Source organism: Stegodyphus dumicola, chromosome 1, assembly GCF_044657685.1.
Source record: "Stegodyphus dumicola isolate Sdum_Otavi_A_Nest chromosome 1, ASM4465768v1".
NCBI lineage: Eukaryota > Metazoa > Arthropoda > Arachnida > Araneae > Eresidae > Stegodyphus > Stegodyphus dumicola.
This window is the reverse complement of record NC_140768.1, coordinates 282,853,719-282,881,076: the sequence shown is the minus strand read 5'-3', so window position 1 is coordinate 282,881,076 and position 27,358 is coordinate 282,853,719. Positions and strand designations below refer to the sequence as shown.

At 29.9% G+C, this 27,358-nt stretch overlaps 2 protein-coding genes across 4 annotated transcripts in view; one reads left to right on the top strand and one right to left on the bottom strand.

The window, feature by feature from the left end:
- LOC118194212 (thiamine pyrophosphokinase 1) overlaps positions 1 to 20,079 on the bottom strand; it is a 33,825-nt gene extending 13,746 nt beyond the window's left edge. The window contains exons 1-6 of the mRNA XM_035365429.2: positions 20,023 to 20,079; positions 13,744 to 13,825; positions 11,333 to 11,413; positions 10,935 to 11,074; positions 9,412 to 9,507; positions 2,756 to 2,902 (exon numbers count right to left, since the gene is read on the bottom strand). Of these exons, the coding sequence (XP_035221320.1) occupies positions 2,756 to 2,902; positions 9,412 to 9,507; positions 10,935 to 11,074; positions 11,333 to 11,413; positions 13,744 to 13,810 (531 nt within the window). The 5' untranslated portion in view covers positions 13,811 to 13,825; positions 20,023 to 20,079. The remainder of the gene's footprint in view (positions 1 to 2,755; positions 2,903 to 9,411; positions 9,508 to 10,934; positions 11,075 to 11,332; positions 11,414 to 13,743; positions 13,826 to 20,022) is intronic.
- Positions 20,080 to 20,290: 211 nt separating this feature from the next.
- The window catches only part of Nrx-IV (neurexin-4), a 76,757-nt gene continuing 69,689 nt past the window's right edge, over positions 20,291 to 27,358 (top strand). The window contains exons 1-3 of one of the 3 annotated variants that reach the window (XM_035365426.2): positions 20,292 to 20,507; positions 23,081 to 23,173; positions 26,599 to 26,795. In XM_035365426.2, coding sequence (XP_035221317.1) covers positions 20,447 to 20,507; positions 23,081 to 23,173; positions 26,599 to 26,795 — 351 coding nt within the window. In that variant the 5' untranslated portion in view covers positions 20,292 to 20,446. Of the gene's footprint in view, positions 20,508 to 23,080; positions 23,174 to 26,598; positions 26,796 to 27,358 lie in introns of those variants that run through there. The other 2 variants (XM_035365428.2, XM_085807874.1) reach the window with 2 other exon arrangements.

Sequence of the window (27,358 nt, the reverse complement as noted above, 5' to 3'; positions counted from 1 at the left end):
CCTGCAAGGTGTAACTGCAGATGTGAAAAAAGGTAGAAGTCCGAAGGATTTATGTTGGAGCTATATGGTGGATGTGGCAAAAGATTCAATTCCAGTCCCTACAGAGTCCAGTCGGTGAATACAGACACAAGTAGTCTTGCATTATTTTGACAGAGCATTGCCTTTTTGCGGCGGAACTCAGTTCGACATTTTGCCTTGTTAGCAACATCATCATGGGCTAGCACTTCACTGTAGACCTTACTGTCAAGGGTTTTATCTTTTCCCAGATACTCTTTGTGGATAATACCACCAGATACAAAGCAGGATCTTTTTATTAGTCAAATTACGCTTTGAGATGCTACTGACGAGCTCACCAGGTGCAGACCAACTCTCTTTTCTGCCTGTGTTGTTGAAGTGAATCCACTTTTTATCACAAAAAAGGATCCAGTCCAGAATTGTGTCCTTGCATTGATAGAGCAGATTAGTGCTCGGATATCTGTCTCTGTCCTCTGCCTTATCTAGGGTCTGTCCTTATCTGCTTGAGGCAGCTCATGTGGTACCCAGTGATTATACTTGTACATCAAGTTTAGGCCATGCATAGCATGACTAATGAACATGGCACTAACATCTAACTCCTTAAGCAAGCTCTTAAGTGATTGCATACTGATCTTCTTCCACAAGTTCTTGCAGGTGGGCTTCATCAACATCAGTAGGCTGGCCAAAGTGCTCTTCATGAATATAATAGTCCTTGTTTTTGAACTTTCGGTACCAAACCTTAACAGTGTCATTTGATGAAACATGAATACCTAAAGATGTACACATGAGTTGGTGACATTCTGTACTTGACTTTTTGCAACAAAACTGGGAATAAATTATTGTTATAATCTGGTAGTGTGACAATTCCATTTCAGACACCTTGTACTTAACGATATTTATTTTTTTTACAAATTTCTAACACGATGTTTTAAAGAAAGTCTCTTTCTTTCAAACAACAAAAAATCAATTGATAAAATTTGATTAAACATGGCAACGAGAACTGTTTTGAAAAGATTTTTATTACTGCTCAATAAGTATGTGATTTTAAAAAGCTGGTGACTTTTTTGCTTTAGGCAATGTCTGATTCAACTTTTTAAAATGTCACAACAAGGAGAGCAGAGTTTTACAATGCCTCTCAAAAAATGTCCTTTTCTTTCTTCATTTGGACCAATCTCCATGGCAAACTCAGGAAGTCCCTGTATTTTTTTATTTTTTCCTAATTCTTTTAACTGGTTGTAAGTCAAAGGTGCTTTATCTTCTTCATTAACACTGCTTTTCATGTCAGTTGGTGTTATAAAATCATCATCCTTCACTTCTCAATTAATTCTATGAATTCTTCTTCCATATCTAAAAATCTTTTACCACCATTTGCTTTTGGAGCTTGTACGGTTTCTTTAGCTTCCTTTTCAATGGAAGTGTTTTAAAATTGTTGATAACTTCTAGCCAAAGCTGATGCCAGCAAACATTCAATGTTAATGAATAAATGTTGAACTACATATGAATGAAATTCTAGCTTCACACAAATTAAATGGAAACAATTAAGATAATAAGAAATTATGTTTCAGCAAGCATTTACTATATGCAGTTGCTGAAATTTTATTTGCCTTGCACCATCAGTACCACCTTATAATAGCAAAGGGTACTGCATTCTTAATTTCCAAGGAGAATTTAGCATTCCATATAACTCTTGAATTAATCATCTACCTTTAATACTTGATTTGATAAAAAATAAAAGTTACTGGAAAATTATTTAAAAAAAAATTGTATTTTTACCAATATATTCTTTGCCAAATTATAATGAGAAAATGAGCCAGGTAATTTAAAAATTTTAAATACAGCTTTCGTTTACTGAGCTTCATTTGAATTATCTTAATGAATGTGGTTTCAAAATTTTCTTTAATTAAAAATCTTTAATATCTGATAAAAATATTTTTCTTTCTTTCTTATTACTCTAATATGAAAAATTTGGACAGAAATTTAAGAAATTCTAGAATCCTTTAAATGGAATCCTTAATCTTAATCCTTTGGATTCAAATTCAAGAAAATTTGGAATTCATCTCAATTCTATTCAAAAATAATTTGATAAACTTTTATTATTGTTGAAAAGTTATATCAAATAAAATGATTATACTGATTTTTTATAATGCCATTCACAATCAAAACTGAAATTACTTTTTAAGTCTTTATGCAAAGAAAACCTATCATGTAGATACGACTACAGTCTGCAAATCTAATGTACTGAATTATCAATATATTTATTTTAAAGAACTGAAAATGTTTTGTAAGGTGCTGCTTATAAAATATACATCTAAATTAAAAAGGAAAGTTTTTTTTTTTTTTTTTTTTTTTTTTTTTAATTAAATGGTATGCACTAGCCATTTTAAGCTTTCACCACTAAGGCCAGAAGCAGTAGTAATTTAAGTATGGAGGAACCTCACAGGCGGCCACTGTTACCTCCCATAAAAGGGCAGACAATTTACATCCATACCTTCTCCAGGATTCAAACCTGGGCCCTTCGGTATGGCAGTCAGGGTCACTAGCCACTTTTCTGTCTGAGCGGCATTAAAAAGGAAAGTAAATTCAAAATAAAAATATTACATTGAAACTATCATTTCACATTAATTGCTTATTCACTGTCATATTAAACACATTTATGGACACATAAATTAAGCCACTGATATGATTTTACTAGATAAATGTAAACTTTTAATTAAACTATATTTCTTTTTTTAAAACTTACTGGACAAAACAGCCAAGTGAGAGAACCATGCCCTAAAATAAATACAGGTATAGAAGTAATTTCATTAGCAGTGTATAAGGTATTCAAATTTCCTAATATGTGATCTAGACGTTCTCCATTTCTCGCTACAGCAACTATTGCTGATACCTGAAATAATGAGTAAACCATATTACACACATTGAAAAAAAACTTAATGTCAGAGAAAATTGATATATACATTAATTATACAAATAAAAATGCATGTAAATAAAATCACATTGGAACTGCAGTTCTTGAAAAAGCTCCCATTTAAAAGCCACAGCAAAGAATTAAACTATTTAATTACTGCATGGCAAATGCCTTTAAAAAAGGATCCTTAATGAAATTTGACTTTAGTAAATAACATTAAGAGAAACTGTAAACACATATGAAGTCATTTAATTTTTGCAACCAGAAATGACATATGCAGTCTTATTATGTTCCAGCTTTACTCATTCAATCAGTTATGGCTCTGAACTTGATTTAAATTAACCATAAATACGTATTATACCTACATCAGTTATTTTCAAAGACAAAATAACATAGAAAGATATATGTATGATAAACTGCTTTCTAAATTATTATTAAGAATGAATACTTTGCATAGTGTGTTTACAAAGTTTTAGAGTCAGAACTAAATTGAGTTACAAAGTTTTAGAGTCAGAACAATCCCATGAGGTTGACAAAAGGGAGTGGGTGGCAAAGATTATATACACAGCTCATTATTTACATCACCTTATGGACAGAATATGACTTTTTTTTAATAATGTAATAAGTATATTTATACTTTATAATGTAATAAGTATATTCTATTATGGATATAAAAACTGAACACTGAAGCAAGAGCATTCTTTGTGTATCCAACAGCTATTATGAAGCAGTTTGTTGCAAAACAATGTGCAACTGTTATAACTCATCTTCATTACTTATATGACTTAGCACATGTGAACCACATTTTGTATTCTAAATTGAAATTTTACCTTAAAAGGACTATTCTGGGAGCATATTTGATATTAAAAAATAAAACAATGGAATTAAAAAGAAATATAACTACTAAATCACACAGAGGCTTTATAAAGAGCATTAGAAAGGATATGTGTAGACACTGTGACTTTAGACATTCTGCAAGTGATCAGTACCTTGCCATGACAGCCATCATCAATTTTCATAGGAAACACAACACCTTTAATGGTACAGTTTCAGCTTCCCCAAATGTAGAAATAGTTTTAATTTTTGTCTCTCCATTTTCACTGTTGTCAGGAATCAATTCACTCCAAATCAAGGGTATTTGAGCAGCAGAGACAATTACCCCTTCAAAAGTCATTTTTCCGCAGTTTATTTCTACCTTATTCAACTTATCGAATTCAACAACATTCATTTTAGCTAAGTGTGACATTCAAACAGTTATACAGGCAGAAAGTAATGCTGTATCATTTCTTTACTATTTGTTTTTAGTAATCCTCCTTGTGACTTTTCTACCTTAGATTTGGTATGTTTTCTCTTATTGAGTGGAAGCTCAAGTACAATGCATTTTTACACCACAAACAAAACATTTAGGTTCTGAAAAGAAAATTCAGTAGCTGAATTTTGTAGAAATTTTGGTGAAATTCCTGCATGGCATGTGTGGAAACAAAGTTGAAGAAGCAAATGAAACAATGGAACTAGAGCAAGAACTTATGGAAACAAGAAGATAAAAGCAAGAATTTTATGAGAAAATAAATTATAAGCTAGATTAAGGTAAAATAACATGCCGAACAAATATCAATTTAAAAGTCAAATGACAAAAATCAGTGTCATATTTGCAAATTTTCACAGGACTAGTTTCGATGGTTTTACCAAACCACCATCCTCAGCTGCAAAAGCACAAACGAACGAGATAAGATAAGGATGGCTGGACAGGAGTTCAGCTACTGACGCCATCTATTGCTGAAACAAGAAAACTAAAACATAATTTCCTTAATGGTTGAAGGTAAAGATGCATTAGAATTAGGGTTGTTAACTAGAACAGAAAGATTTTTTTGAATGTGAAACGACTCTAGAAAATCTAATTCACCAATGGAAGATGTTTTTTGAATAATTTTAGCTGCAGAAAAATGGAAAGTTCGATTTTTCAGACTAACAATGCAGTGCAACAGAGGACTTCTGCGTTTCCTTTTTCCTAACATATGCCTCATGTACCTTAACACGAAATTTTAAGGCTTTCTTACTTTGACCAATGTAAATTAAACCACACTGGCAAGTAATTCTGTAAATATCTTAGGAATTCATAACCGAAATGGGGTCCTTAAGTATGGGACTCAGAATTTTATTGATAGGAGAATAAATGACCCTAAAGTTAAATTTCTGTACAATATATGCAATTTTATAGCTAATTGATGGAAAGAAGTAATAGGATGTAAATGTTATTATCTAATAGAGCTGAAAATCTAGAAACTAAATATTTAGCTAACAGGTACAAGGTAGTGCCTAAATTTGATACAATAAGGGTGGAAAGGAATACCACTTTTATGAATTTTGAAAAGAGCATATATGGGACAAGCAATTGCTTTAAGTTGCTTGAAAGGATTTGGCTGGTTGGTTGACTTTTAAACCTTGAAAGTTATAATACTCCAGATGAATGGTGAATAAAATCCAAAATACACAAACACATTGTATCAGATGAATTAATGAAATGAACCTGTAATGCTGATGAAGGCATGAAGAAATGACTGAGAAATGCTCTAGCAACAGGTAGAGCAGGAAGTTTACTATTCTTGATTTCTTTATCACAAACAAAAGCTGCCCCGACATGATCATGATTCTTTGAGCGAAAGAATTTGTGAAGATTTGATCACAGTTTTTATTTTTGAGAGGTTTGAAGATAAAGGGGTCTTTGGAAATCGGAATACATGGTCCTTTGTTTAAGAGTTTAATGACACCATCGATGTAAGTGTTCTTGTCCATGATCATATCTTGCTACATTTGTCGCCCTTTGAAATGATAATGTCTGAATTAGAATGAATTCAACATAACTTCTGTAATTCCATTGTAAATATTAAGCCAATAGTTAATATTTATAGTTTTGGTTTATTAGAACATGAGTGAATTTTGAAATATAATTTTAACTCCTCGCAAACCTCAAAACCCTCGAATCCAAATATTTTGGCTCCTATCGAAAAAGCTTTAAAATTCAGTAAAGTTTCAGATACACAGAAAGAAATGATTAGGCATCTTATCGCCCACAGTATAAAATTCAACAATAAGCCTTTAAAACCAAATCTAAATGCGAGAGAAACAGCTACAATGCACAAAATTCATTCTAAAACTGGACATCATCATTTCAAAGGATGAAACGGTGGCTAGATGGTTGTCACAGATAAGAACACTTACCTCGATGGTGTGACTACACTCTTAAACGAAGAACCGTATAATCTGATCGCTAAAGACCTTTCACCTTCAGACTTTTCAAAAATAAAACTGCGATCAAATCTTCACAAATCCTTTTGAGCAACTTAAAACAATTGCTTGTCCCATCTATTATGAATTGTGCCAGATTATATGCTCTTCCCAAAATTCATAAAAATGGTATTCCTTTCCACCCTTATTGTATCAAATTTAGGCACTACCTTGCACCTGTTAACTAAAGATTTAGTTTCTAGATTTTCAACTCTATAGATAATCACACTTACACCATAAAAATTCAATAGAACTCGTAAAATAAAATAAAATTAAAAATAATAAAAATTAAAAGCATTTCTCCTAGAAATTTACTCATGGTTTCTTTTGATGTAAAATCATTATGCACCAACGTTCCAGTGGAGGTTGCATTAAAATGTCTCAAAACCAGACTTCGTGAATTTCATTTCTCCTGCATCGAAATTGATGAGCAAATTTTCCTTACTCAACTCTGTTCGAAACAAAAGCATTTTGTTTTCCAAAATAAGTATTACAAGCAAACTGAGGGATTAGACGTGGAAAGCTCTTTTAGTTCCATCCTGGCTGATATCTACATGCATTATTGTGAATCAAAATTATATGAAACTTTAAACTTCCCGGAATGGTTTCACTACTTACACGATACTTTTACCCTGTTTGATGGTAATAATGATGATTTAAATATTTTTCAATAATGAACTCCACTGATCCTCCTATTCAGTAAACTTTTGAACATCAGACATGCAACTCTCTTCTTTTCCAACATTTTGGTCACATGTAACACATATCCAACTTCAATACTACAGTTTACCACAATGGCGCAGTGAGGGGGGGAAGAGTGTGTATGACGCCCCGCTCGCAGAGGGGCGCCATATGATCTCCAAACAAGATTTTCATCATATCACTGTGTTTTTTTTGGGGGGGGGGCGAAAAGGTATTTTGGCCCGGGTGCCAGTTATGCTCGCTACTCCACTGGTTTACCATAAACCTTTATCGGTTTGCCTTCCACTACGCTTCAAATCATGTCATTTGAGTAAACAAAAGTTAGGTTCATTTTATTTCTTTGTTTTCCGTGCACTTCAAATTGGCTCTTGATCAAGAACTAAATTATTTAAAAGTAGTAGCTATTGACAGGGGTTTTTCACCCAACATTATTAACCAAGCAGTTAATAAATTCTCATCTCAACACACTAAAAGGCACACTCTTGTTTTAAAAGATTATAAGAATTTTGTTGTCATTCCTTTCTTTCCATCAATTAGCTATAAAACTGCATGCATTTTACAGAAATTTAACTTTCGGGTCATTTATTCTCCTATCAATCAAATTCTAAGTTTCATACTTAAGAACCCCCTTCCGGATATGAATTCCTGTGGTATTTGCAGGATTCTTTGCCAGTGTGATTTAATTTACATTGATCCAACTAAAACAGCCTTAAAATTTTGCATTAAGGAATATGAGGTATATGTTAGGAAAGATGAAACACAGAAGTCCTTTGTCGCGCAGCATTGTTGGTCCAAAAATCACACTTTACATTTTTCTGCAACCAAAATTATTCAAAAAAAAATATTCCATTGCCGAATAAGAATTTTTACAGGCATTTCACATTCAAAAAAACTTTCTGTTTCTAGTTAACGACTCTAATTCCAATCCATCTTTACCTTCAACCTTTAAGGAAATTTTGTTTTAGTTTTCTTGTTTCATCAATAGATGGCACCAGTAGCTTAACTCATGTCCAGCCATTCTTATCTTATTGTATCTTATCACTATATCTAATCTCGTTCATTTGCACTTTGGCAGCTGACAATGATGATTCAGTAAAACCATCGAAACTAACCCTGTGAAAATTTGCAAGACCGTTCATTTGTTAATAGCAAAAGAAGCTTCTTGTTTTCTCTTTCACAAGTTTCATAGTAATGCCCTGCCAAAAACAAAGTTGATAAGAGGATCAAAAATTTTGAACAGGACATTAGATTGAAGCATATGACTTCTACTGATACATCTGAATTCTTGGCATTTGCTTTTGTTTTTGAATCTGACACCTGCAATATTTTTCCTTAAACCTTTCCTAATAGAAAACGAATTTAACTATTTTACAGAAATGATATCTATGTAGGAAGGAATTTCTGATATCCCACAAATTGAAAACAATGACAGTTTCCTCTGTAAGTGAATAATATTGTCAACAAAATACTGAATTAACCAAGAAGAATTTTAAGAAAAATTGCCAATTATACACTTAACTGAGGATTTATACCTAAATTTGTAAGCTACTGAATTTTTAACTTATAATTTTTTTTAAACTAAATATCACACTAAAAATGGCATTATTGAATGTATTATCTTTTGTGAAATTTCATTCTTCATCGAAATATAAGAATGCATATAATAATTAAAATAATATACTTAAAAACAATTCTCATTTAATGAATACGGGGGGGGGGGGAGGAAGACATATTATTAGGACAACAGGGTACCAGAAGCGTGTTGTATAGCTTTAATGAAAAAGTACCAAATTTATATCAATCTAAGGCAACCCTTGCATGTAATTTTCAAACTTTATTAATTGCATTAATCTTAAAAATAATGATTATTGTACAGAGTGGATAAAAAGACATTCTGGCACTGATACAAAAATTTTGCATTCTTATAACTAGACATAGAATACACATACAAAGGAACTAGTTTTTAAAATTAATTAGTGTTTCAACTGTGATTAATCTAAAATTATTCTGCAATTTATATTAAGAGAAAGATGTTAAAATTTTGACACATAAATCTAACTTAAGATTCAGTAATACACAGCTTTAATTTTTCCTAGCAAAGCCTCAAACAATTGTTTCATCAAAGAAAAATTACATTGCACAAACATTAGTTCCTGTATTTCAGACAGAAAGATTAGAAATGTAAATCACGTAGCATAAGGAAACAAATATATTTAATCTACAGAATTATCAGTTATTGATAAATGAGTAGCAGAACTTGGTGATAATGACACAACACAGATAATTTCCTCGAAATATTTAAAAATTAGACTATTTCAGCAATAACATGATATAGTGAGCCTATAATGTTTCACTACAAAAAGAAGCAATAATTATTCAGCATAGTATCTGATTAAAAAATGAAAATAAAGAATTACTGGTAATTTTTTTCGGAGGGGGGTCAAGTGTTTTTTTCGTTTTGAATTTCAGACATGCATTCAAAATTATGTACACAAATTTACCTGCAACTTTTTCTCAGCTATATACTGAACAGCTAGTCTTACAGCTTTAGTAAAATCAGTCTCATCTTGATCAGGTGTATGAACTATTTCAACACCCTATAACAGAGGAAAAGTGCAAATTATTAACAATAAAGTTCTCGAATTTAAAAACTGTTGATTAAATATAATAGAAAGAACATAATTTTGATAAGATGAATAGTTAACTTATGTCCATGCTTCAGGGAAATGTCTTAAGTGTGATGAAGGCAGTGGCACTAAAATGCGATGAAATCCTGGTTCACAAAGGTCATTTGTCACCTGAAGTCTTCATATACTAAAACTATTTTATCAATACAATTTATCATGGGGCTATAGAAGACTGGTTATTTCAACTTTTCGAACAGCATTTGTGCACAAATTTGGCACACAAAATCAATTAAAATCATTAAATCTAAAGATACAATAAAAACAGAATGCTACACAGATAAAAAGGATAACTGTTTAATTTTAGTATATTTGTAGAAAGGAGAGTTCATAACGTAAGTGGAAAATATTTAGAAAAAGAAAAGCACAAAATGTATTTTTTGGAGAGGAAATCTCTTTCCACAAAAACATCAGTTATCCATCTTCCTGGAGCACCTTTCTTCTTTGTTTCTTAGCCCTCTGTTTGAGACTCAAAGGGCTATTGTCCAATGTGATTTGCTTTGTTTTTAAAACATTTCTAAAGCAAGACATGATAATGAAAATGCTTATGCTGTTATTGCTGCAGCTTTATGAGAATGATATTATTCCAGAAAACTTTACACCTTACTGCATCTGGCACAAATCTTGTAGCCTCAACTGGGTACAGGATTCTCTTCCCTATTCTTTTGACGTGTTAATGCACTTTCATAATCACTTTTTATTCCACATTTGAATATGTTTTAGCTCTTTAATATTGAGCTCATTTTTGTGGTTTTCTAGTATTTCCATGTCTTTACTGTTATTTTTCTAGTCACTAGTTTTGCCTAGATATATATCGTCATTAATAATGAAAAAATTCTCAGTATTACTGCTATCAAAGATTTTGCCTGTAATACAATCAGGCCATAATTTCTTTCATGCTGAACTCATGGTCCTATAAGTCACTCATTGCCAGGCTTTGTTAATGACAATTAAATAATGAATGAATAAAAATATTTCCAGAAGTTTCTAAGGGTTAATTTAGTATTAGAGGTTAAAGCACTTTTAAAAATCATTTATTGCCAGCTTGCACAGTCATTACTTGAGACATTGTTTGCTTGGCAGACTTTGTTAGTGACAGTTAAGCAATGAAGGACATAAAAATATTTCTAGAAGTCTCTGAGGGTTAATTCAGTGTCAGGAGTTACCCCAAAGTACTTTCAAAAATCATTTATTACCAACTTGAAAAGCTTGAAAGGCTGTCACTACTCAAGACACTGTTTGCTACTCAATACTTTTTTTTTTTTTGGGGGGGGGGTCCAAAATATTTTTCACAATGCAGGGCATTTAAATTAAGAGATTTTAAAGAAAATTATTTTAACCTTGTTCTGATAGTAATCAAGAACATCAGGTGTAACTGAATCAAAATCTCCACATATCACATCAGGTATCAAGTTCAATTCTTCATCTGATATACTTTTCAGCTGGCAAGCACCCCCATCAACAGCAATGCGGATTGCAGCTGCAATTACAAAATACAGATAAATTTATTCTGAAACTCTTTTATATAACATACTTAAATACCATATTTCCTCACATGTTTTCATTCTTTTTTCAACTAATTTTATCATCTAAAAATTGAAAGGAGAAAATTATGTGAATAGGAAATATATAAAATTACAGATATACTTAGTACATTAAAATTTGGAAGTTTCATTACAAATATATCAATATATTTCAAAGATATTAATAAATTGTAATCATAAGTAAGTATACTTACCATTTCTCCAGTTTTTCTTTAGAAAATGTTCATTCTCTTTATTAAGTAGCTGATTCAAGATTAAAAGGCAAAATGGATGTTCTAAAAAACAAATACATGAATCTTAGAAATCATAATGCATTTAATCATGTTTTGGAAGTAAATATAAATTTTTCATTAAGACAATAATTTAAATCAAGAGATAAATCATATTCAGAATAAAAGACAATAATTTAAATCAAGAGATAAATCATATTCAGAATAATCATATTTGTAGATATTGGAAGAAAACAAATAAAAAAAATCATAATTCTGTTAAGTGGCAAATATGTAGAAAATAATGATAATAATGCTGACAGATGACTTTAAACTCATGGAATTTGCCTGTTATCATAAAATGAGCATTTTCCCTACCTGTCTATAATACATACAACAGAAAATATATAACAGCAGGGTTTTTATTTTTTAGGAATGTTGAGAATGTGATATCAAAGCTAGAAATATTTGAAAATAAATGCAAGTTCTACAACAGTAACAAATTGGAGCACTTACTGTGTCTGTAATTAATATCAAACGATATATTAGGCAAGATAGCTTCTTATTAGCAAACATGTGCAAATCAAATCTTAAATTAATATCAAATAAATCTTTGAATGAATATTTTCAAATAAATGGCTTCATGCAACATTTTCCAAAGAACTTGATTCATACCTATATTACATATGATAAAATTGTTCTGAGGAGAGAACACTTAACAAGCTTATTATATCCATATGGAATTGAAACACCAATTTCCAAGGATCTTATTCAACCAGGCAATAAATTTTAAAAAGTGCAGCAATCACAGGAAAGAGTGCTGAAACATAATAGGAGATAAGTATAATGCAAATACCCTCTAAAAACAATTCTGTATACTTTCAAGCAATCAGAAGAGTAAATGCAGAGCAAGATTACTTTAGACAGATACAATCAAAATATGTTACAAAAGTGTATCCCAGGCTCTCACAAGTTTAAACTAAAGCTTTATAGTACTATTCAAAAGATAAAATAAATAATATCTAATGAAAAGTCAAACTTCAACATGGTTGGATCCCATTTACTCTAATATATTGGTGAATGAACTGGCTGACCTAGCACCAAAAAACATAGTGTTGAAAGAGAACACTGATAAGTATTTACCAATCTCAGAAAACATTGTGAGATTTCACCTGAAAAAGCAGACAAGTAACTTGCACAAAAGAACAGAATTCATTGAAACAAAAAAATTCAAGTATAAAATCTTCCCAAAAGTTAGCATTATGAAAATGAGAACGAGCCTTGTTCATTTCATAAGTAGTTACAATCTGTGAGAAATTTCTCATGTATTTTCAGTTCCTGAATAAAATCAATTAAAAATTAAAAATTCTTGAAATATTTTCAACATTTTCAAATGAACAGCATTTATTAACTGAATCTAATGCTTTTATAACAACAAGTTTAATTTAATACAAGAAAAGTTTAAACAATATAATTAAATAATGTAAGCACCAGCAAGGAGAGAGTTGAATACTTAAATAAACATGATGGAAGAAAAAACGGATTACCGTCAAGTTTAAATAATTCTAATAGCTTGGGTTCAAAATACTTAATACAAAAATTGTAATTATTTTATCTCTGTAGAAATAAACTAATTTTAATATCAATAACTTAAAAAATACAGTCGTTATTATTGAATGGAAGATTATAAAATCATGTTTTTCAAGTAAAATCTTTCTGTAATTTTTGAAGCCATTCAATTTTTGAAGAGTGATATATTTATAAAAACTCCCCGTTGAAATAATAAAAAAGTTAGTCATACATGTAGTTTAAGGTTCATATACTAAGTTTTATCAATTAAAACTTTGTTTTAATAAAAAGATAATTTTCTTTTGGGGGGAGGGGCTAAGGAAGGCATTTTAAATACTAACCACCTTGGCGGAGACTACCTAAAAGTATTCTTTTTCTTCCAAAATATCTTATACAATTACGAAACATTTTTAGATAAACCAACTGAATCAATTTAATTAAAGCTACTAAAAAGAGGAATTTTTTTAAAAACAATTTGTATGTAAAATCTAAACAATGACACATATAACAGACTTTTTGCCTGAATCATTTAAAATTTTCATACTTAAAACTTCATTCTTTTTAAGACTTTAAGATTCTTTTTAAGTTAGTCTTTTTAATAATATAAATGTATTTTTGAGGAGCTAGTTAAATCACATTTGCTAAAAACCAGTTAAAAGTTTTAAAGAATTTAATAATTATTTAATGGAGGTAGAGTAAATGATAATTACAAAGTTAAAATTTCAAAATTTGTACTCTATTTTAAAATGTTCTTATAATATATGAATGCTTTTTATATTATGGGAAAAGTTGCTATGTGCAATAAAAATATAAAATAAAATACAAACCTCCATTTATAATACAGTGAGGAAACCATTCTTTCCATTGAGATTGAGATTCAGAGTTATTATGCATGAGTTACACCACACCCTAAATCAGAATGTTAAAAATTTTAAATTAATAATGGGAGGGAAAAAAATCTAAGAAAGTAATAGCAGATAATTTGCAGTGGTTAAAATAATCAACAACTTCGTGAGTGCCAATTACATGAAACTCCCAACGATCTCAGCATAGTAATACTTTACTTATTTATAGTTACAAATGTTTATTATCTTCCTGTTGGGCTAAAGATAAAGAATATTTCATTTTTGTTAGATAACATTTAAATAGAATTTATTTTATATATGTCACCCCAGCTACAAAGCTGTTATACTGATAAGCTTCATAATAAAGTTTTACAGGCTTCTGTGATAAGCTACTTTTGAATTCTCAGCACTTTTTACCAAAATCACATAAAGCACTTTGTTATTACACAATGTAATTTACTAATAAATAATAAATTAATTTGTTATTACACAAGTAAAATCCTTCAACTGAACCTCCTGTGAAAAATGCATCTATTGTCATAGGAACAATACTATATTATGGCCAAATATGAATAAATTGTTAAACTGGTTACATGTAAAATTATTACCACTTAATTACCAAATTTCCTAATAATTATTTTGTATTTTGATAGTCTGAAAGTGGAATTATTATTTAAATAATATACTGCATTCACATGATGGCAGCAAAAACTATAATAAAATGAATCATTTTAAAATTTCGATAAAAACTATAAATTTTTGAATACACATGGAAAATTTATAACCAGCTTTAGGTTAATTACTTGTTAAAAATCAAGAACTTAAATTAATTATAACAACTAATAAGGTAATTTTGATGAGAAACAAGGACTTCTTGATGTCCAAATAATAATGCTTACTTCAATATAAATGTACTTGTAATTTTAATAACTATAATTTTTAAATGACCAGGAAAAATTCCAGGTTTGGAATAACTCCCGAGTCACTTAATCTTAATACAAGTTTGCAAGGACAGGTAGAAAATTTATTCTCTTATTCTACAAAAATATAATTATTAGAGAATATTTTGCAGGATTCATAAATAACACTTTTCACTTTAGCAACCTTACAGATGTATTGAAAGTTTATATTTTCCAATCTATCTTGTTTTGGTCTCGTTTGAGAAATTTTATTTTAACTTCATTATCCTGTAGTTTTGTGAACTTTACAACATAAAACAGAGATCTTTATCGAACATAAGAGTATAACAGCAGCATTCTTGTGAATTTCTCCAATATATGACCCATAGACTGCTCTTTAAAATTAAAAGAAAATTCTAAGGCTTGGAAATTAAATAAAATTTGTAGAAAAAATAAAAGTATACCAAATAAGGGGGGAAATAGGTAATCGTGTAGTGTATAATCTATTGCATTTAGTTTGTTACTCATTTCTTAGATGGCGCAATTGAAATATTATTTTTAAATTTGAAAATGGTCAGGAAAAGATTTTTTTTAAAAACCTACACCTGTCCTTGGCACTTCTGCCATTAAGCAACAAGCAGCCCAGTAAAATGACGAATGAAAATAAGAATTAAAACTAGCATCAAAAGAGTTGTCATTAAAAAATTTTTAAATAATAATGAGGCAGTTATTGAGATGGTTGCCACCCATGTCACTCTGATGACATAAAGGCAACAAGATGAATCCTTGATTCCAATACGACATAAATGCATTTCTAAATAATCAATTTCATGTTAGAGGGATTAGGGGGGGTGATATCAGTCGCCTTCACATTGTGCCCTATTTAAACTAAATGACTGATGCCTATCACCTTTAAGTAACCTTCATTGATGGGAAAAGTAATGATTAAAACAACAACCAATTTTAGTACTGTCACCTAAAAAAGTGGTAGATTGCGTACCAATTGACTACCAAAATAAAAATACATAAAAATATGCATGACCTCTTTTTCTATCAGAGTAGAATGTTAATTCTCTTTGTTCAAAATGTTTATGAGAAATGCTTGTAGTATAATTCTATTTCAAATGTAAAAAAATTATCACTTAGTTTCCTTTCAGGTGAATTTATTCAAGCACACACATTTGCTTAACTGTTTCGGACATTATTAAAAGCATTGGTTGTATGCTTCTTTAGGTAGCTGTCATTTTTATATGATTTTAGATAGTTTGAATTGTCTCAAAACATTGAACAAATAAGGCCAAGAAAGAAAAGAGAGGTCACAGGATGAAAAATCTGATATATAAGATAATCTAAGGTAATTGTGTTAAAATAGGGATCACTTTCTAATCTAAGAATGCACAATACTGAAACTGCACTTATCGATCAAAAGATACTACAACTCTGCTTGCTTTATAACGTGCATTATGATGAAATGGATAATGGCACATTGTAAATTTTGTCTCTAGGAAGTATGTCAACATCCTATGTCAGCCAAATTCAGTTTTTGCAAGTTTTCATGTACATGAACTTTTCTATGAACAAAACACTATTTCTTATCATACATTCAAAGAAGTTTTTGGTAAACTATAACAGCCTATGGCCGCAGTTACACTGTAAACATTTTAAATGGCCCCTTACGTAACAACCCTGTTTTATTGCATAGTTATTATTTTGGCCTTTTTCATCGCAAAAAGCCAAAATTAAGTCAAACTTTCTTACTGTTCAGTTTGACTTATTCTGATAACTTTTGTAATATTTGATGCTTTCCTTTTAATTATTACATGCTAGTAGTTAGATGATAAAAAACTGGGTACGTTATTTTTCCATTTGGATCTTATTTCTTTTTGCTCTCTCTCTTTTTCCTTTAGTTCCAAATAAATTATTACTGGTGATAACAGAATTTGCACCAATTGTTTCATAAGCTTCTCAGTGAACTCTCAGTGAAAGCAATTGTTTGTATATCTTAACAGATGATGATAAAATAAACTTTTAACAGAATAAATTTAGTGATAAAATAAATTGGATGCCAAAAAAAAATTAATACATAATACCATATTCTTTTCTGAATAGTAAAAAAAAAACTAAAAGCTGAAAAGTAAATAAATTTATATAATGGCGACAGATTAGATGGACTGGCTTTTGGAAATGTTAGATCTCGGAACTCATTATGTAACCTGATACAAAGTTGAAGCTAATATATTACTAGACGGTCTTTGTTCATCAGATTTGAAAGTTTGATATCTAGTACAGACAAGTTAACTATTAGATTACTGCAATAATTTGAGATAAGAAAGCAACAAGTAGATATTTTAAAAGAGAATTTTAAAATCTGATATGTTAATTTGGCTAAAAAATCTATGTTTTAGTTACTTGGTTCAATCTAAATGTATTCAATTTCTGTGAACTTGAAACCAAATTTAATTTTTCTTGGAATAATCAATATATGCTTTATTTCAACTTATTGATAAAGACTTCTTTGCTTCTATTTGCAAAGTTTTTAATTCAAAAATCTATAACAGCCCTAATGCTTAAAGAAAAAATACTGAAGAATGTCTATGATATGAGATGATAGCTTCGAAATGGAAATGTAATTATTTCAAGCTTTGCTGATAATATTTATCATATTATGCTACTGCCAATATTAATGAGTAAACAACTAAATTGGAAATAAGTAATTAAAATTGAAAAAATGTATGACTATAGATTTTAAGTCATAAGATTATAACATGTACAGCAAAATTGCTCAGGCACAAATTAGCCAAAGAATTATCCAACAAGTATAGGCTATAGTTTAATATATTTCTGGAAGTTATTTCAATGTTGTAAAAAAAAAAAAATCTTATATTTATTTTAATAACCTGTTCTTTACTAAAACAGAAATAATTAAAACTGTGAATGGCCAAGATCTTTGCAGAATACATAAAAATTAAGTCAATTTGCAGAAAATTAACTTCAAGTTTAGGAAAAAAAAAAAAAAAAAAAATCATAACAAATTCCATTGTAATAAATAAGTAAGGAACTTGAAATACCTTATGATATTTTACAGTGTGTAATTTAATTTTAAAAAAAAGTAAAAGTATATTTACGGGTACCCCTTGGCGAAAATTGGAGCTACATGGATACCAAGTTTGTGCAATTCTTTGACTTATTATTTTGGATTTGTGTAGCGATGATATTAGCACCACAAATCGCCGCTACACAAAGACAAAATAAAAAGTCAAAGATTTGAACAAACCTAGTATCCATTTACACACTGACCTATTTTCACTTAAAAAAAAATCACAGAATTCAACAAACTAGGCATTGCGCACTCCCTTGACTTTATCCATGTACACGTCGACCTATTTTCACTTAAAAAAACATCAGAGAATTGCACAAACTTGTCATTGCACACTCCCTTGACTTTGTCCATGTACACATAGATATATTTTCACTCAAAAAGTCAAAGGAGCACTCAATTCTAGGTAAAAGTATATTTACGGAATATTCAACTACTCAGGTTACCTTAAATGAAACAACAACTTAGCGATAAGTGAAACTACAACTTCGCAATAATAAAAAGGCTACCCTTCAGTATACTCTAATCAAAAAAGTGACCAAGGTTTATTTAATATCAAAGTATTTTTCAATTTCTATCTGAAATAAACAATTCAAATATAATATTTCTATTTCAAAACATTTCTATTCATTGTTTATTGTCATATTTCTATTCCTTTCATTCATTCTATTGATTATTGATATAAATATATCATTAATGTGTTTTAACCAAACTAAAGAAGCTATCACCTAGATTATTTTAGTTTTTGCAATTTTTTAATTTAGGAACATAGTATGTATATAAAATATGGAATAAAGTTAAATGCATAAACACATCATCATAAAGCATTAGTATCTAGCCCAGTGCTCCGCGACACACTGGTGTGCCATGAGTAAGATATAGGTGTGCCGCAATCAAATACATATATTTGACATTTTGCAATTTTTTATCATGTATTTAATACACAATGACATTTTTTTTCCCTTAATAATGTCTATTTTAAATGTTTTTATATATTTCACTGTTGTGTGGTTGTGTGTGTGATTGTGTGTCAGCATTTGAATTTTTCGGCACTTCCTTGATAACTCGGAACTCTTTGGTGTGCCACGAAATTCCAGAAAGATTTTTTGTGCGTTGCAGATGAGAAAAGGTTGCGGAGCACTGATCTAGCCTATTGCATAAAAGTCATCATAACGTCAACATTGGCCCTTTGGTTTAGAGCAGTGTTTCTCAGCTCTGTGGTATGCATACCACCAGAAATACAATTTGAAAGTTAAGCGAGTTACAATTTAAAAGTTAAGTGAGTTACAATTTGAAAACAGATTTTTCAATGGATTTGAGACTGTTTTGGTCAACTTCTGATCGAGATTTTAAATTACTGAATACAGTCGAAAATTTCAAAGTTCCCATTAAATGTGTTCCTATTTTTAAAATTTAATTCAATGTGCATAATTTATCAGTATACAGCATAAAAATGTTACAGAAACAACTGGTTTAGAACTTTTGCATAAGGGTAGCGAACTTCCACTGTAAAAAATCATTCTTTTTGAAGCTTCCTAAGGGAAAAATTAGGACATCAAGTAAATGAAAAAAAAAAAAAAAAAAAATGTAATAATATTTACTTAGAAGTTGAGGGAAAAAATCAAGTCATTGCCACGCAGTAAACATTTTTTATTTACAAAAGTACTTGTTCTTTGAGTGGTAATGCAATGCAGTTAAAAAAGCTTACCTACAAAAACATTATGTACTGTAGACGCTGCGATGAACTTTTTATTATCGAGATCGTTCTTATTTATTCATTTCTTTAAAAATCCATTTCTGAAAACAAGTTTTTTTACACATACACAAAATTTTGAGCCTTTAGTACTCTGATTGAAAAACCTAAAATTTTACTGATCAATATATAATGTGAATAAATTTAATTTCTGAAAATTCCCGCAGTTATATAACCTTTCAAAGTATTTATTTCGACATGATTTTACATCTGAATATCTGATTCTGTAATAAAATGGGTGGATGACTTTTATATAAAACTAATTGTATATTAGTGCAAATAAAATAAAATTACTTTTTAAGGTACACTGAAATATGCTCAAACTCCTAATTATCTGAAAAGCAATTTTATTTTTTCAGCCGAATCTGATGCTTCAGAAAATATGTGAACATTTGTTTTTCGCATTAACCGTGCACAATTAACTGAAGCCTCCCACTGAAGCAACGAATAAAAACACTATGCAGCACAAATACTCACACATTATAATTCAAAATCTTAAAACTTAAATATACCTAGTTTATTAATAATAAACGCACGACAAATTTCGGCGCTTCGGGACCATGTTTACAAAAAACACGTTACAGTTACAGGTTACAAAAATACAATATTTTGTGATAATTTGAATAAGGAATTTCAGTATTCGAAATCTTTGCGATACTGACTATTGTTATAAAATTACCATGCTTGAAATGTAGTATAATGGATTTGAAGAAACAAAGACTAATTAATTATGAAATAAGTTCTGTACTTTTAAATTAACCTTGATGGAATTTACCGCGGTTCGTCATCCCAGTTTGGGTGTGTACACTTGTCGGAAACATGCTTTGGGCGCGGATGTGATGTTTTGATAATTTGTTTTAAAAGTAATCAACTAATTTCGGGACCATGCACTTGCATTTAAAATATATATTCTGAGAATAAATATACTATGAGAAAATGAAGTTTTTATTTCTAATAGTTCTGTTTTTGTATGATTTCATATATTTAAAAGCTGAAGGTACGTATAAATACATGGACTTAATTGCACTACATTATATGTATCATAACGTAATGAGTTGCAAGTGCAAAATTACTATCTGCCTCTCTTATCACTAAAGATAAGGTATCTATTGCAATTACGTTCCAGTTGTACTTGTATTGTAAGAAAAGGATAGATGTGGGTGAAGCATAAAAGCTTAAATATAGTACATATTCTTGGTATGAGCCAAGCATAGTAGCTTAAATTTAAATATTCTAGATTTGAGCGAAGCATAATATTTTGAACATAAGTATTCAGTTTTAGAATTGGCATTAATGTCATACAACTTTTTTTTTTAAATAAATTCCGACATCTTGAATCATTATTTGAAAGTACACAGAACTCTTAAGAAGTGTAGTTCTGAAGTGCAAAGAACACTTAATAACACATGATTATTAAATTAACATTAAAAATATAGCTCTTTATTTTAGGTTATAAAAAGGGAATTAATAGTTGAATAAAATATATATATCATTTCAACAGCATATATATAAAATGTATTCAGTCCATTCAGAAGTCCTTTATCCTAGTACACTTACAATACAATAAATCTATTTAAAATTTTAGAAATTATGTCTAATTTAATTTGAAACTTATTTAAGTAATTAGTTACAAAATTTAAACATCCTCATAGTTTAATTTTGCTAATGATTCTGAATTATTAACTTCTTTAACATATTTGAAACTTTTACAATCCATGTCATATTGCTGTTTAAGCAGTAGTGGCTTATAGCTGAAATAAAGGCATTTATCATGTTGGTTATTATTCATTTTAGTGGTTATTTTTTTTTTTTTTTGTCTAAAGTACAGAGATTTGGGTTTAATCCTAGTATCCGGTGCACAAGGGACTTAGCTACTTTTGTCGAATTTATAATAAGCAGTAAACGGGACATATACGTTAAGTAGTTAAATGGGTCATTTTGGTGTTGGTGATAATTTTCAAAATCATGCCAAGGCTGCACTGTATACAGGATTTTACCGGGATTTGAATATTGGCTAATCTTGTATTATCAGGACTGGATTTAGAAATGTATGTATGTATGCATACATTTACATACATACATACATGCATATATATACATATGTATATATAATTTAAAATATATATACACGTGCATACATATGAGATTAATAATTATCCACTATTTCATTTATTCCTTAAAACATCTTTTTCATTATTTCTTTATAAGAAAATTTCCTTTGAAAAAGTGTAATCCACTATTTCATTGATTGATTAAAGCATCTGTTTAATTATTTCTTTATAATATGCAAATATTTCCTTTAAAAAGTATAGTATCTTTTGTGGTAAAGTTAAAAATAATATTAAAAGAAATTTTTTATTGTACTGTCAGGAGAGAATATATTAATTTTATTGACATTGCATACTTTTTATGACATTTGTGTAGTAATTAGATTAGGCTAGGTTATCTGAATATGGCAAAATGCCTGAAAGCTATCTTTATAAGGAAAGGGATATTTTCTGGAGGACTTTTTAAGCGAAACTGACTCATATTCCCATTACACAAGGGTAAAACTAACTATGTAACCAACCTGTTTGTTTCCATCCTTCTACATGGATAAATCCATTTGGCTAATCTTTGGAATATGGTAACGGGTAGTTTGGCGACATTTTGGTGAGGCGATAAAGGTTACTAGCTAAGACTTTACCAGTATACATGGATAAAGTCAAGAGTGTGCATAAAATGCCATTTTTGTGCAATTCTGGGATGTTTTTTTAAGTGAAAATAGGTCGACGTGTACATGGATACCATGTATGTGCAATTCTTAAAAACGCGGCAAGCAGTTTGCGATTCTGCACTTTCTCCCAATTTCACACCTAATCTTCGTCATAATTAAGCACTTTTGTTCCATAAAAGATCTAGCATAAGCGTAATTCGGCTAGCAGATTGTTGTAAAAAAATGTTGAGGGGAAAAAAAACAAAAACATGCTATTACATCGTGAAAACAAAATGGCGTCCAAACAAAAACTAGCAGGTTGCTGTAGCAGGGTTGGTTGCCAAAAAATCGCCAAGTTATCATAATCCAAAGATTAACCATCCATTTTAAAATATAGAGGAGATAGCTTTGAAGAATGCCTTAAGAAGGGGAAATCTACATGAATACATAAAAAAAAAAAAAAATTCAGAGCCATACGCTGCTAGGTGGGAAAATTTGCAAGTAAATATGGTATATTAGAATGGCAAAAATAAAACCATGAACCAAATAAACATTGTATGACAAGCTATTAACTTTATCCATTTTTAATTCTGCACCATAGGTAATCATGGTACTTACCAGTATAAATTTGACAGGATAATCTACAATAATTTTTAAGAGACATCATAAAGCTAAGCACATATATATGCTTCATTATTAAAAACTGTGCCATCACAGCCCGTAATAAGCTTATGCATAAATTTGATATTGAACATCTTGATCTTACAAATTATATGCTACTTAATTAAAAATTAGTATTGATGAATTATTCTGCGGCTGAAGTATAAATATATGAAGGTAACTAACGAATTTTGTAATTTTTTTTTCCATCCCAGATGAATGTAGTGAACCCTTGCTTGCAAATGCCAAATTTTCTGCTTCGTCTTCAATATCAAATGAGAGAAGTGCAGATAAAGCAAGACTGAATGGTAAGTTTCGACATAGGTACAACATATTTTATATTGTATGTTTTATTAAAATTTTTTTTGTTTAGTGAAGTGTTTAATTATTTGTGCAGATATAGTAACTTGACAAATTTTTTTTCAATGATGACAAAAACTTTGTCAAAATTAAAATACGCCAAGTGCTTTGAAAACTGTTTGACTTATTTGTCTTACATACATACATAAAATTGTTTTGTATGCTTTGAAACTGTTTGATGTAGCTTCATTCTGAGGCCTTGGGTGTCCTGGAAATAATTTTTTATTCTTTTTGAGTATGATTTATGGTTTCTTATCAACCCTGAAAAATGTCTCTAGAAAACAAATCGATAGAGAGATATATAATTAGAATTTTTCTTTTTTTAGTGGACAAGGAAGAGATGAGACTTATTCCTTAACTTTTATATAAGGTTATGATATCTGGGTGAAAAAAAAACATTAAAAAGGCAAACTTGGCCATTGAACACATTTCTGCATGTATCAATAGTCAGTTTCGTGAAAAATAATCACTACTGCATTTTCTAAATTAAATAGTTTTGATAGTGATATCAATAGTAATAAAAATTATGAATGCTTGCTTTACACACTGAAATACCATCTTACAGGGACTTCTATATTTGCTAAAAAGCACTGTATTTAATTTTTTTTCTACTGTAGTTCTTATTTGAATTTCTTATCTCTTCTGTTTTATTGTGGCAGGATTCAGAAATGTACGTTTTGTATGCATGTATGTATGTATGTGTGTAAGTACATTACATACATACATTTCTGAATTCAGTCCTAATAACAGAAATGTACCAAACTTTTATGGATGCACTTTTCATTCTCGTAATAAATCCAATTGATCCTTTTAAGTTCTTACTGGCGTGATAAGCTACATACATTTATATATATATATGTAGCTAATATATCGGGGGCCTGAAATTATAAGAAGCTCACTCAAGTCACTTTTATGCTATGTGGAAATGTTTTATACTCTTTCAATTGTTGAAAAAGATTATTCGATTTTGAGGGCCGTAAAAAATTGCAGCGAATATGTATGCGCAAAAGCGCCAAATCTAGCGTATGCGTTGATTTCTGATTGCATAAGTTTATATAGTTCTATATTTCTTAAGACACCATTGACATACTAGATTAATTTTTAAATCCTTTTTTGATTTTAAATCCTTTTTTGATATCCTATGGATTTAACAATTTGGGAATTGCCCATGACGAAAATTCGGCAATAGAATTTTGGGTAAAGTGCAGAATCACCCACTGCTTAACGCGTTTTTAAGAATTGCGCATACTCGGTATCCATGTGCACATCGACCTATTTTCACTTAAAAAAAAAATCCTAGAATAGCACAAAAATGGCACTGCACCCGGCCTCGACTTTATCTATGTACACATCGACCTATTTTCGCTTAAAAAGTAAAAGAAAATTGACAAAAATTCAATTGTTTTCACCCTTGTAAAAAGCGGCAAACAAATACGTGAGCGAATCTGCACTTTACCGAGAATATTTAAAAAAAAAAAAAAAAGGCATCGTTCATTACATTTGAACAACCAACGAGATGAAAATATGCTTTAGCGATAAGTCGGTAGCGAAATAGCGATGCAGGCATCCATTCAGTTATGTTTAGCAATTTTTATATAAATTATAATAATAATCTGAAATAGTTATTCACTCTTATGCTTCCATTCAGTCATGTTTAGCCTTTTTGATATAAATTATAATAATAAAAAAGTATTATATGAAATTAACCTTTCATCTAAATTAAAACATCAATCTTAGATATTTATTTACTATTATACTTCCTTTCTTGCCGCAATTATTTTTGGCAGCATTGGCATCAACAATAGTTTGGCGATTTTTTATCACCCTCGAAACCGAATAGTACCGATTTTTCTTCACTGAAAGTTATTACTTGCATTATAACCAAGATGATAAAAATTTTCTGCGTATTACAGTAATGTGTAAAATAGCTCAAAACTATAGCATCAGTGATTGAAACTCTTTCACTATTTATATACTTCTTTCATTTGAAAAAGGTGACCTTGCTCGCTTCATCAGTAGAAGTAAAGTTTTAAAAAGTTTTATTTAAGTTAAAGAAATTTAAAGAAGCTCTTGTTAATTTAAGAGAAATCCTCTTTTGAATGAGATTGTCACCATAAAGAAAGAAGACTGTCTTGGAAGAACTTTTAATTTTGGGACCAAATGTAAGCTTCAGTTTGGGATGCCTTATTTCTAAACTGTGAAACAGAATTTAATAGTATTCAAAAGAATTGTGTAGAAGCAAGCAAAATATCATTAGCATGGCTATTTTTATTTTTGAATTTACAGCCAAATGATAAGACTTCTGTTGAAGAAACACAGCCAGTCATTGAATAAAACTGAAGAGTTTATCATAAAGTAAGTAAACTAACATGAATATTGCTCTTCTCCATGTCTACAGATGGAGATAAAGTTATAAATTTTCTGTAAGTTTTTTGCTAAAAGGTTTTTCAGACATTGGTGCAGTTGTATGCAGAAAGCTTAATAAAAGTTAGAACACTTTCATACTTCATTGAATTTGGTATCAGAAAAGTTTGCACTTAATCACCCAATCTGTTATGTGTAAATTTTCAAATGTCACCAGAGTCTTGTCCCCTGTGCAGGGCTTGAGTGGCTACCAGGCATGTTAGCAGGTGGTGGATAGCCAGATGTTCTTGTTATCTGAAGGGGTAGCTTTGAATGTTAAAATAAGTAGCCACGAACCCCCTCTCGTTACCTGGTGTTATGCGACCTGTGCCTAGGGTGAATGACATTGCAGTTATAGTGTCTTAACAGAGCTTCTAGAATACCAGCAAACATTAAGAATATTGCAAATTTAATATTATATTTGCATTGCAAAGTTTTTGTGTGCTTTGATTCAAGTATGTAAGGGTATACCAAAATAAGTGAACGAAATAAATCTAATTCAGAGAAGATGACAATTAACAGCAAGAAGGACCGTTATGTGAGTGAAATATGTAATGCTGTAGTTTGGAAGGTCAAACAGTGCATTCTTTTTCATCTGTATATTTTTGTACTCTCATCTGAGAAATAAGGAACGATTTAACTTTCAAAATTATAGTACTGTGTGTGTTTCACTTAATTCTGCCAATTTATGTTGCTAATTTTTGTTTTTTTGTTTGTTTTACAATATTTTAATTTAATTACAGGGATGGTAATTTTATGTTAATTTATATGCCTGTTTAATGGAATTAATTTTATTAAATGATTGCACAAATGCTTTCCTTCTTTTTTTAATTTAATTTTTTTCAAGTTAATATAATCATAAACTTTTAAATTTTTATTTTGTTTATTTTGTTTTGCTTCATTTGTTTATTTGTATTAATGACTAAATTAGCATTTTCTTTGTGAAATATCAGCTATAAAATTTTTTCAGGAAATGGAGCATGGACTGCTAAATCAGCTGATTTCAGTCAGTATTTGCTTATAAATTTACGTGATAAGCGAAATATTACTGCAATTGCTACTCAAGGTCGACCTTTCACTTCAGAATTTGTGCAAGAATATCGTATTGAATATGGAAATAAATATTCAGATTATTCTGAATATAAAGATCGAGAAGGACACACAAGGGTATGCAGAATCTAAGGCAGCTACAAAATTTACCCAATTTTTTTTTTCAGTTACTGAAGATATATGCTTACTTATTGAAATGTGTAGAAATATAAGTTTCTAGACTTCTGATATTTTGTAAATATGAACCTTTTACTGACGCAGATTCTAAATCTTTCATCTGCATTCTCATTTGTTGGGGTTTTCTGAAAGATTGATCTTTGCTTTTTTCTTCTCTTCATAATTAAGAGTTTTCTAAAAGGATGTATGAGTCTGTTATAGTTAATGATTTTTTCTTTGTTGCATGTTAAGTGATGTTAGATTTTTTTTCATATATCTTTCTATCATAAATTTGATTTGTCACTAGAATTTAAATGCTATATATTTATCACATTGTGTCAAATAATTATTTAATTTCTCAACATGTGTGACACAATGTCGAAAAATTGAACAAAAATCATTCTTTAAGAAAAAATTAAATATCATATGTTTAACACTAATAAAAATTGCATCCATTTTTCTAATTTTACTGACTTTGACAAATGTAAAAATTTAGAGATAAGTTAATTTTGAGTTTAATGATA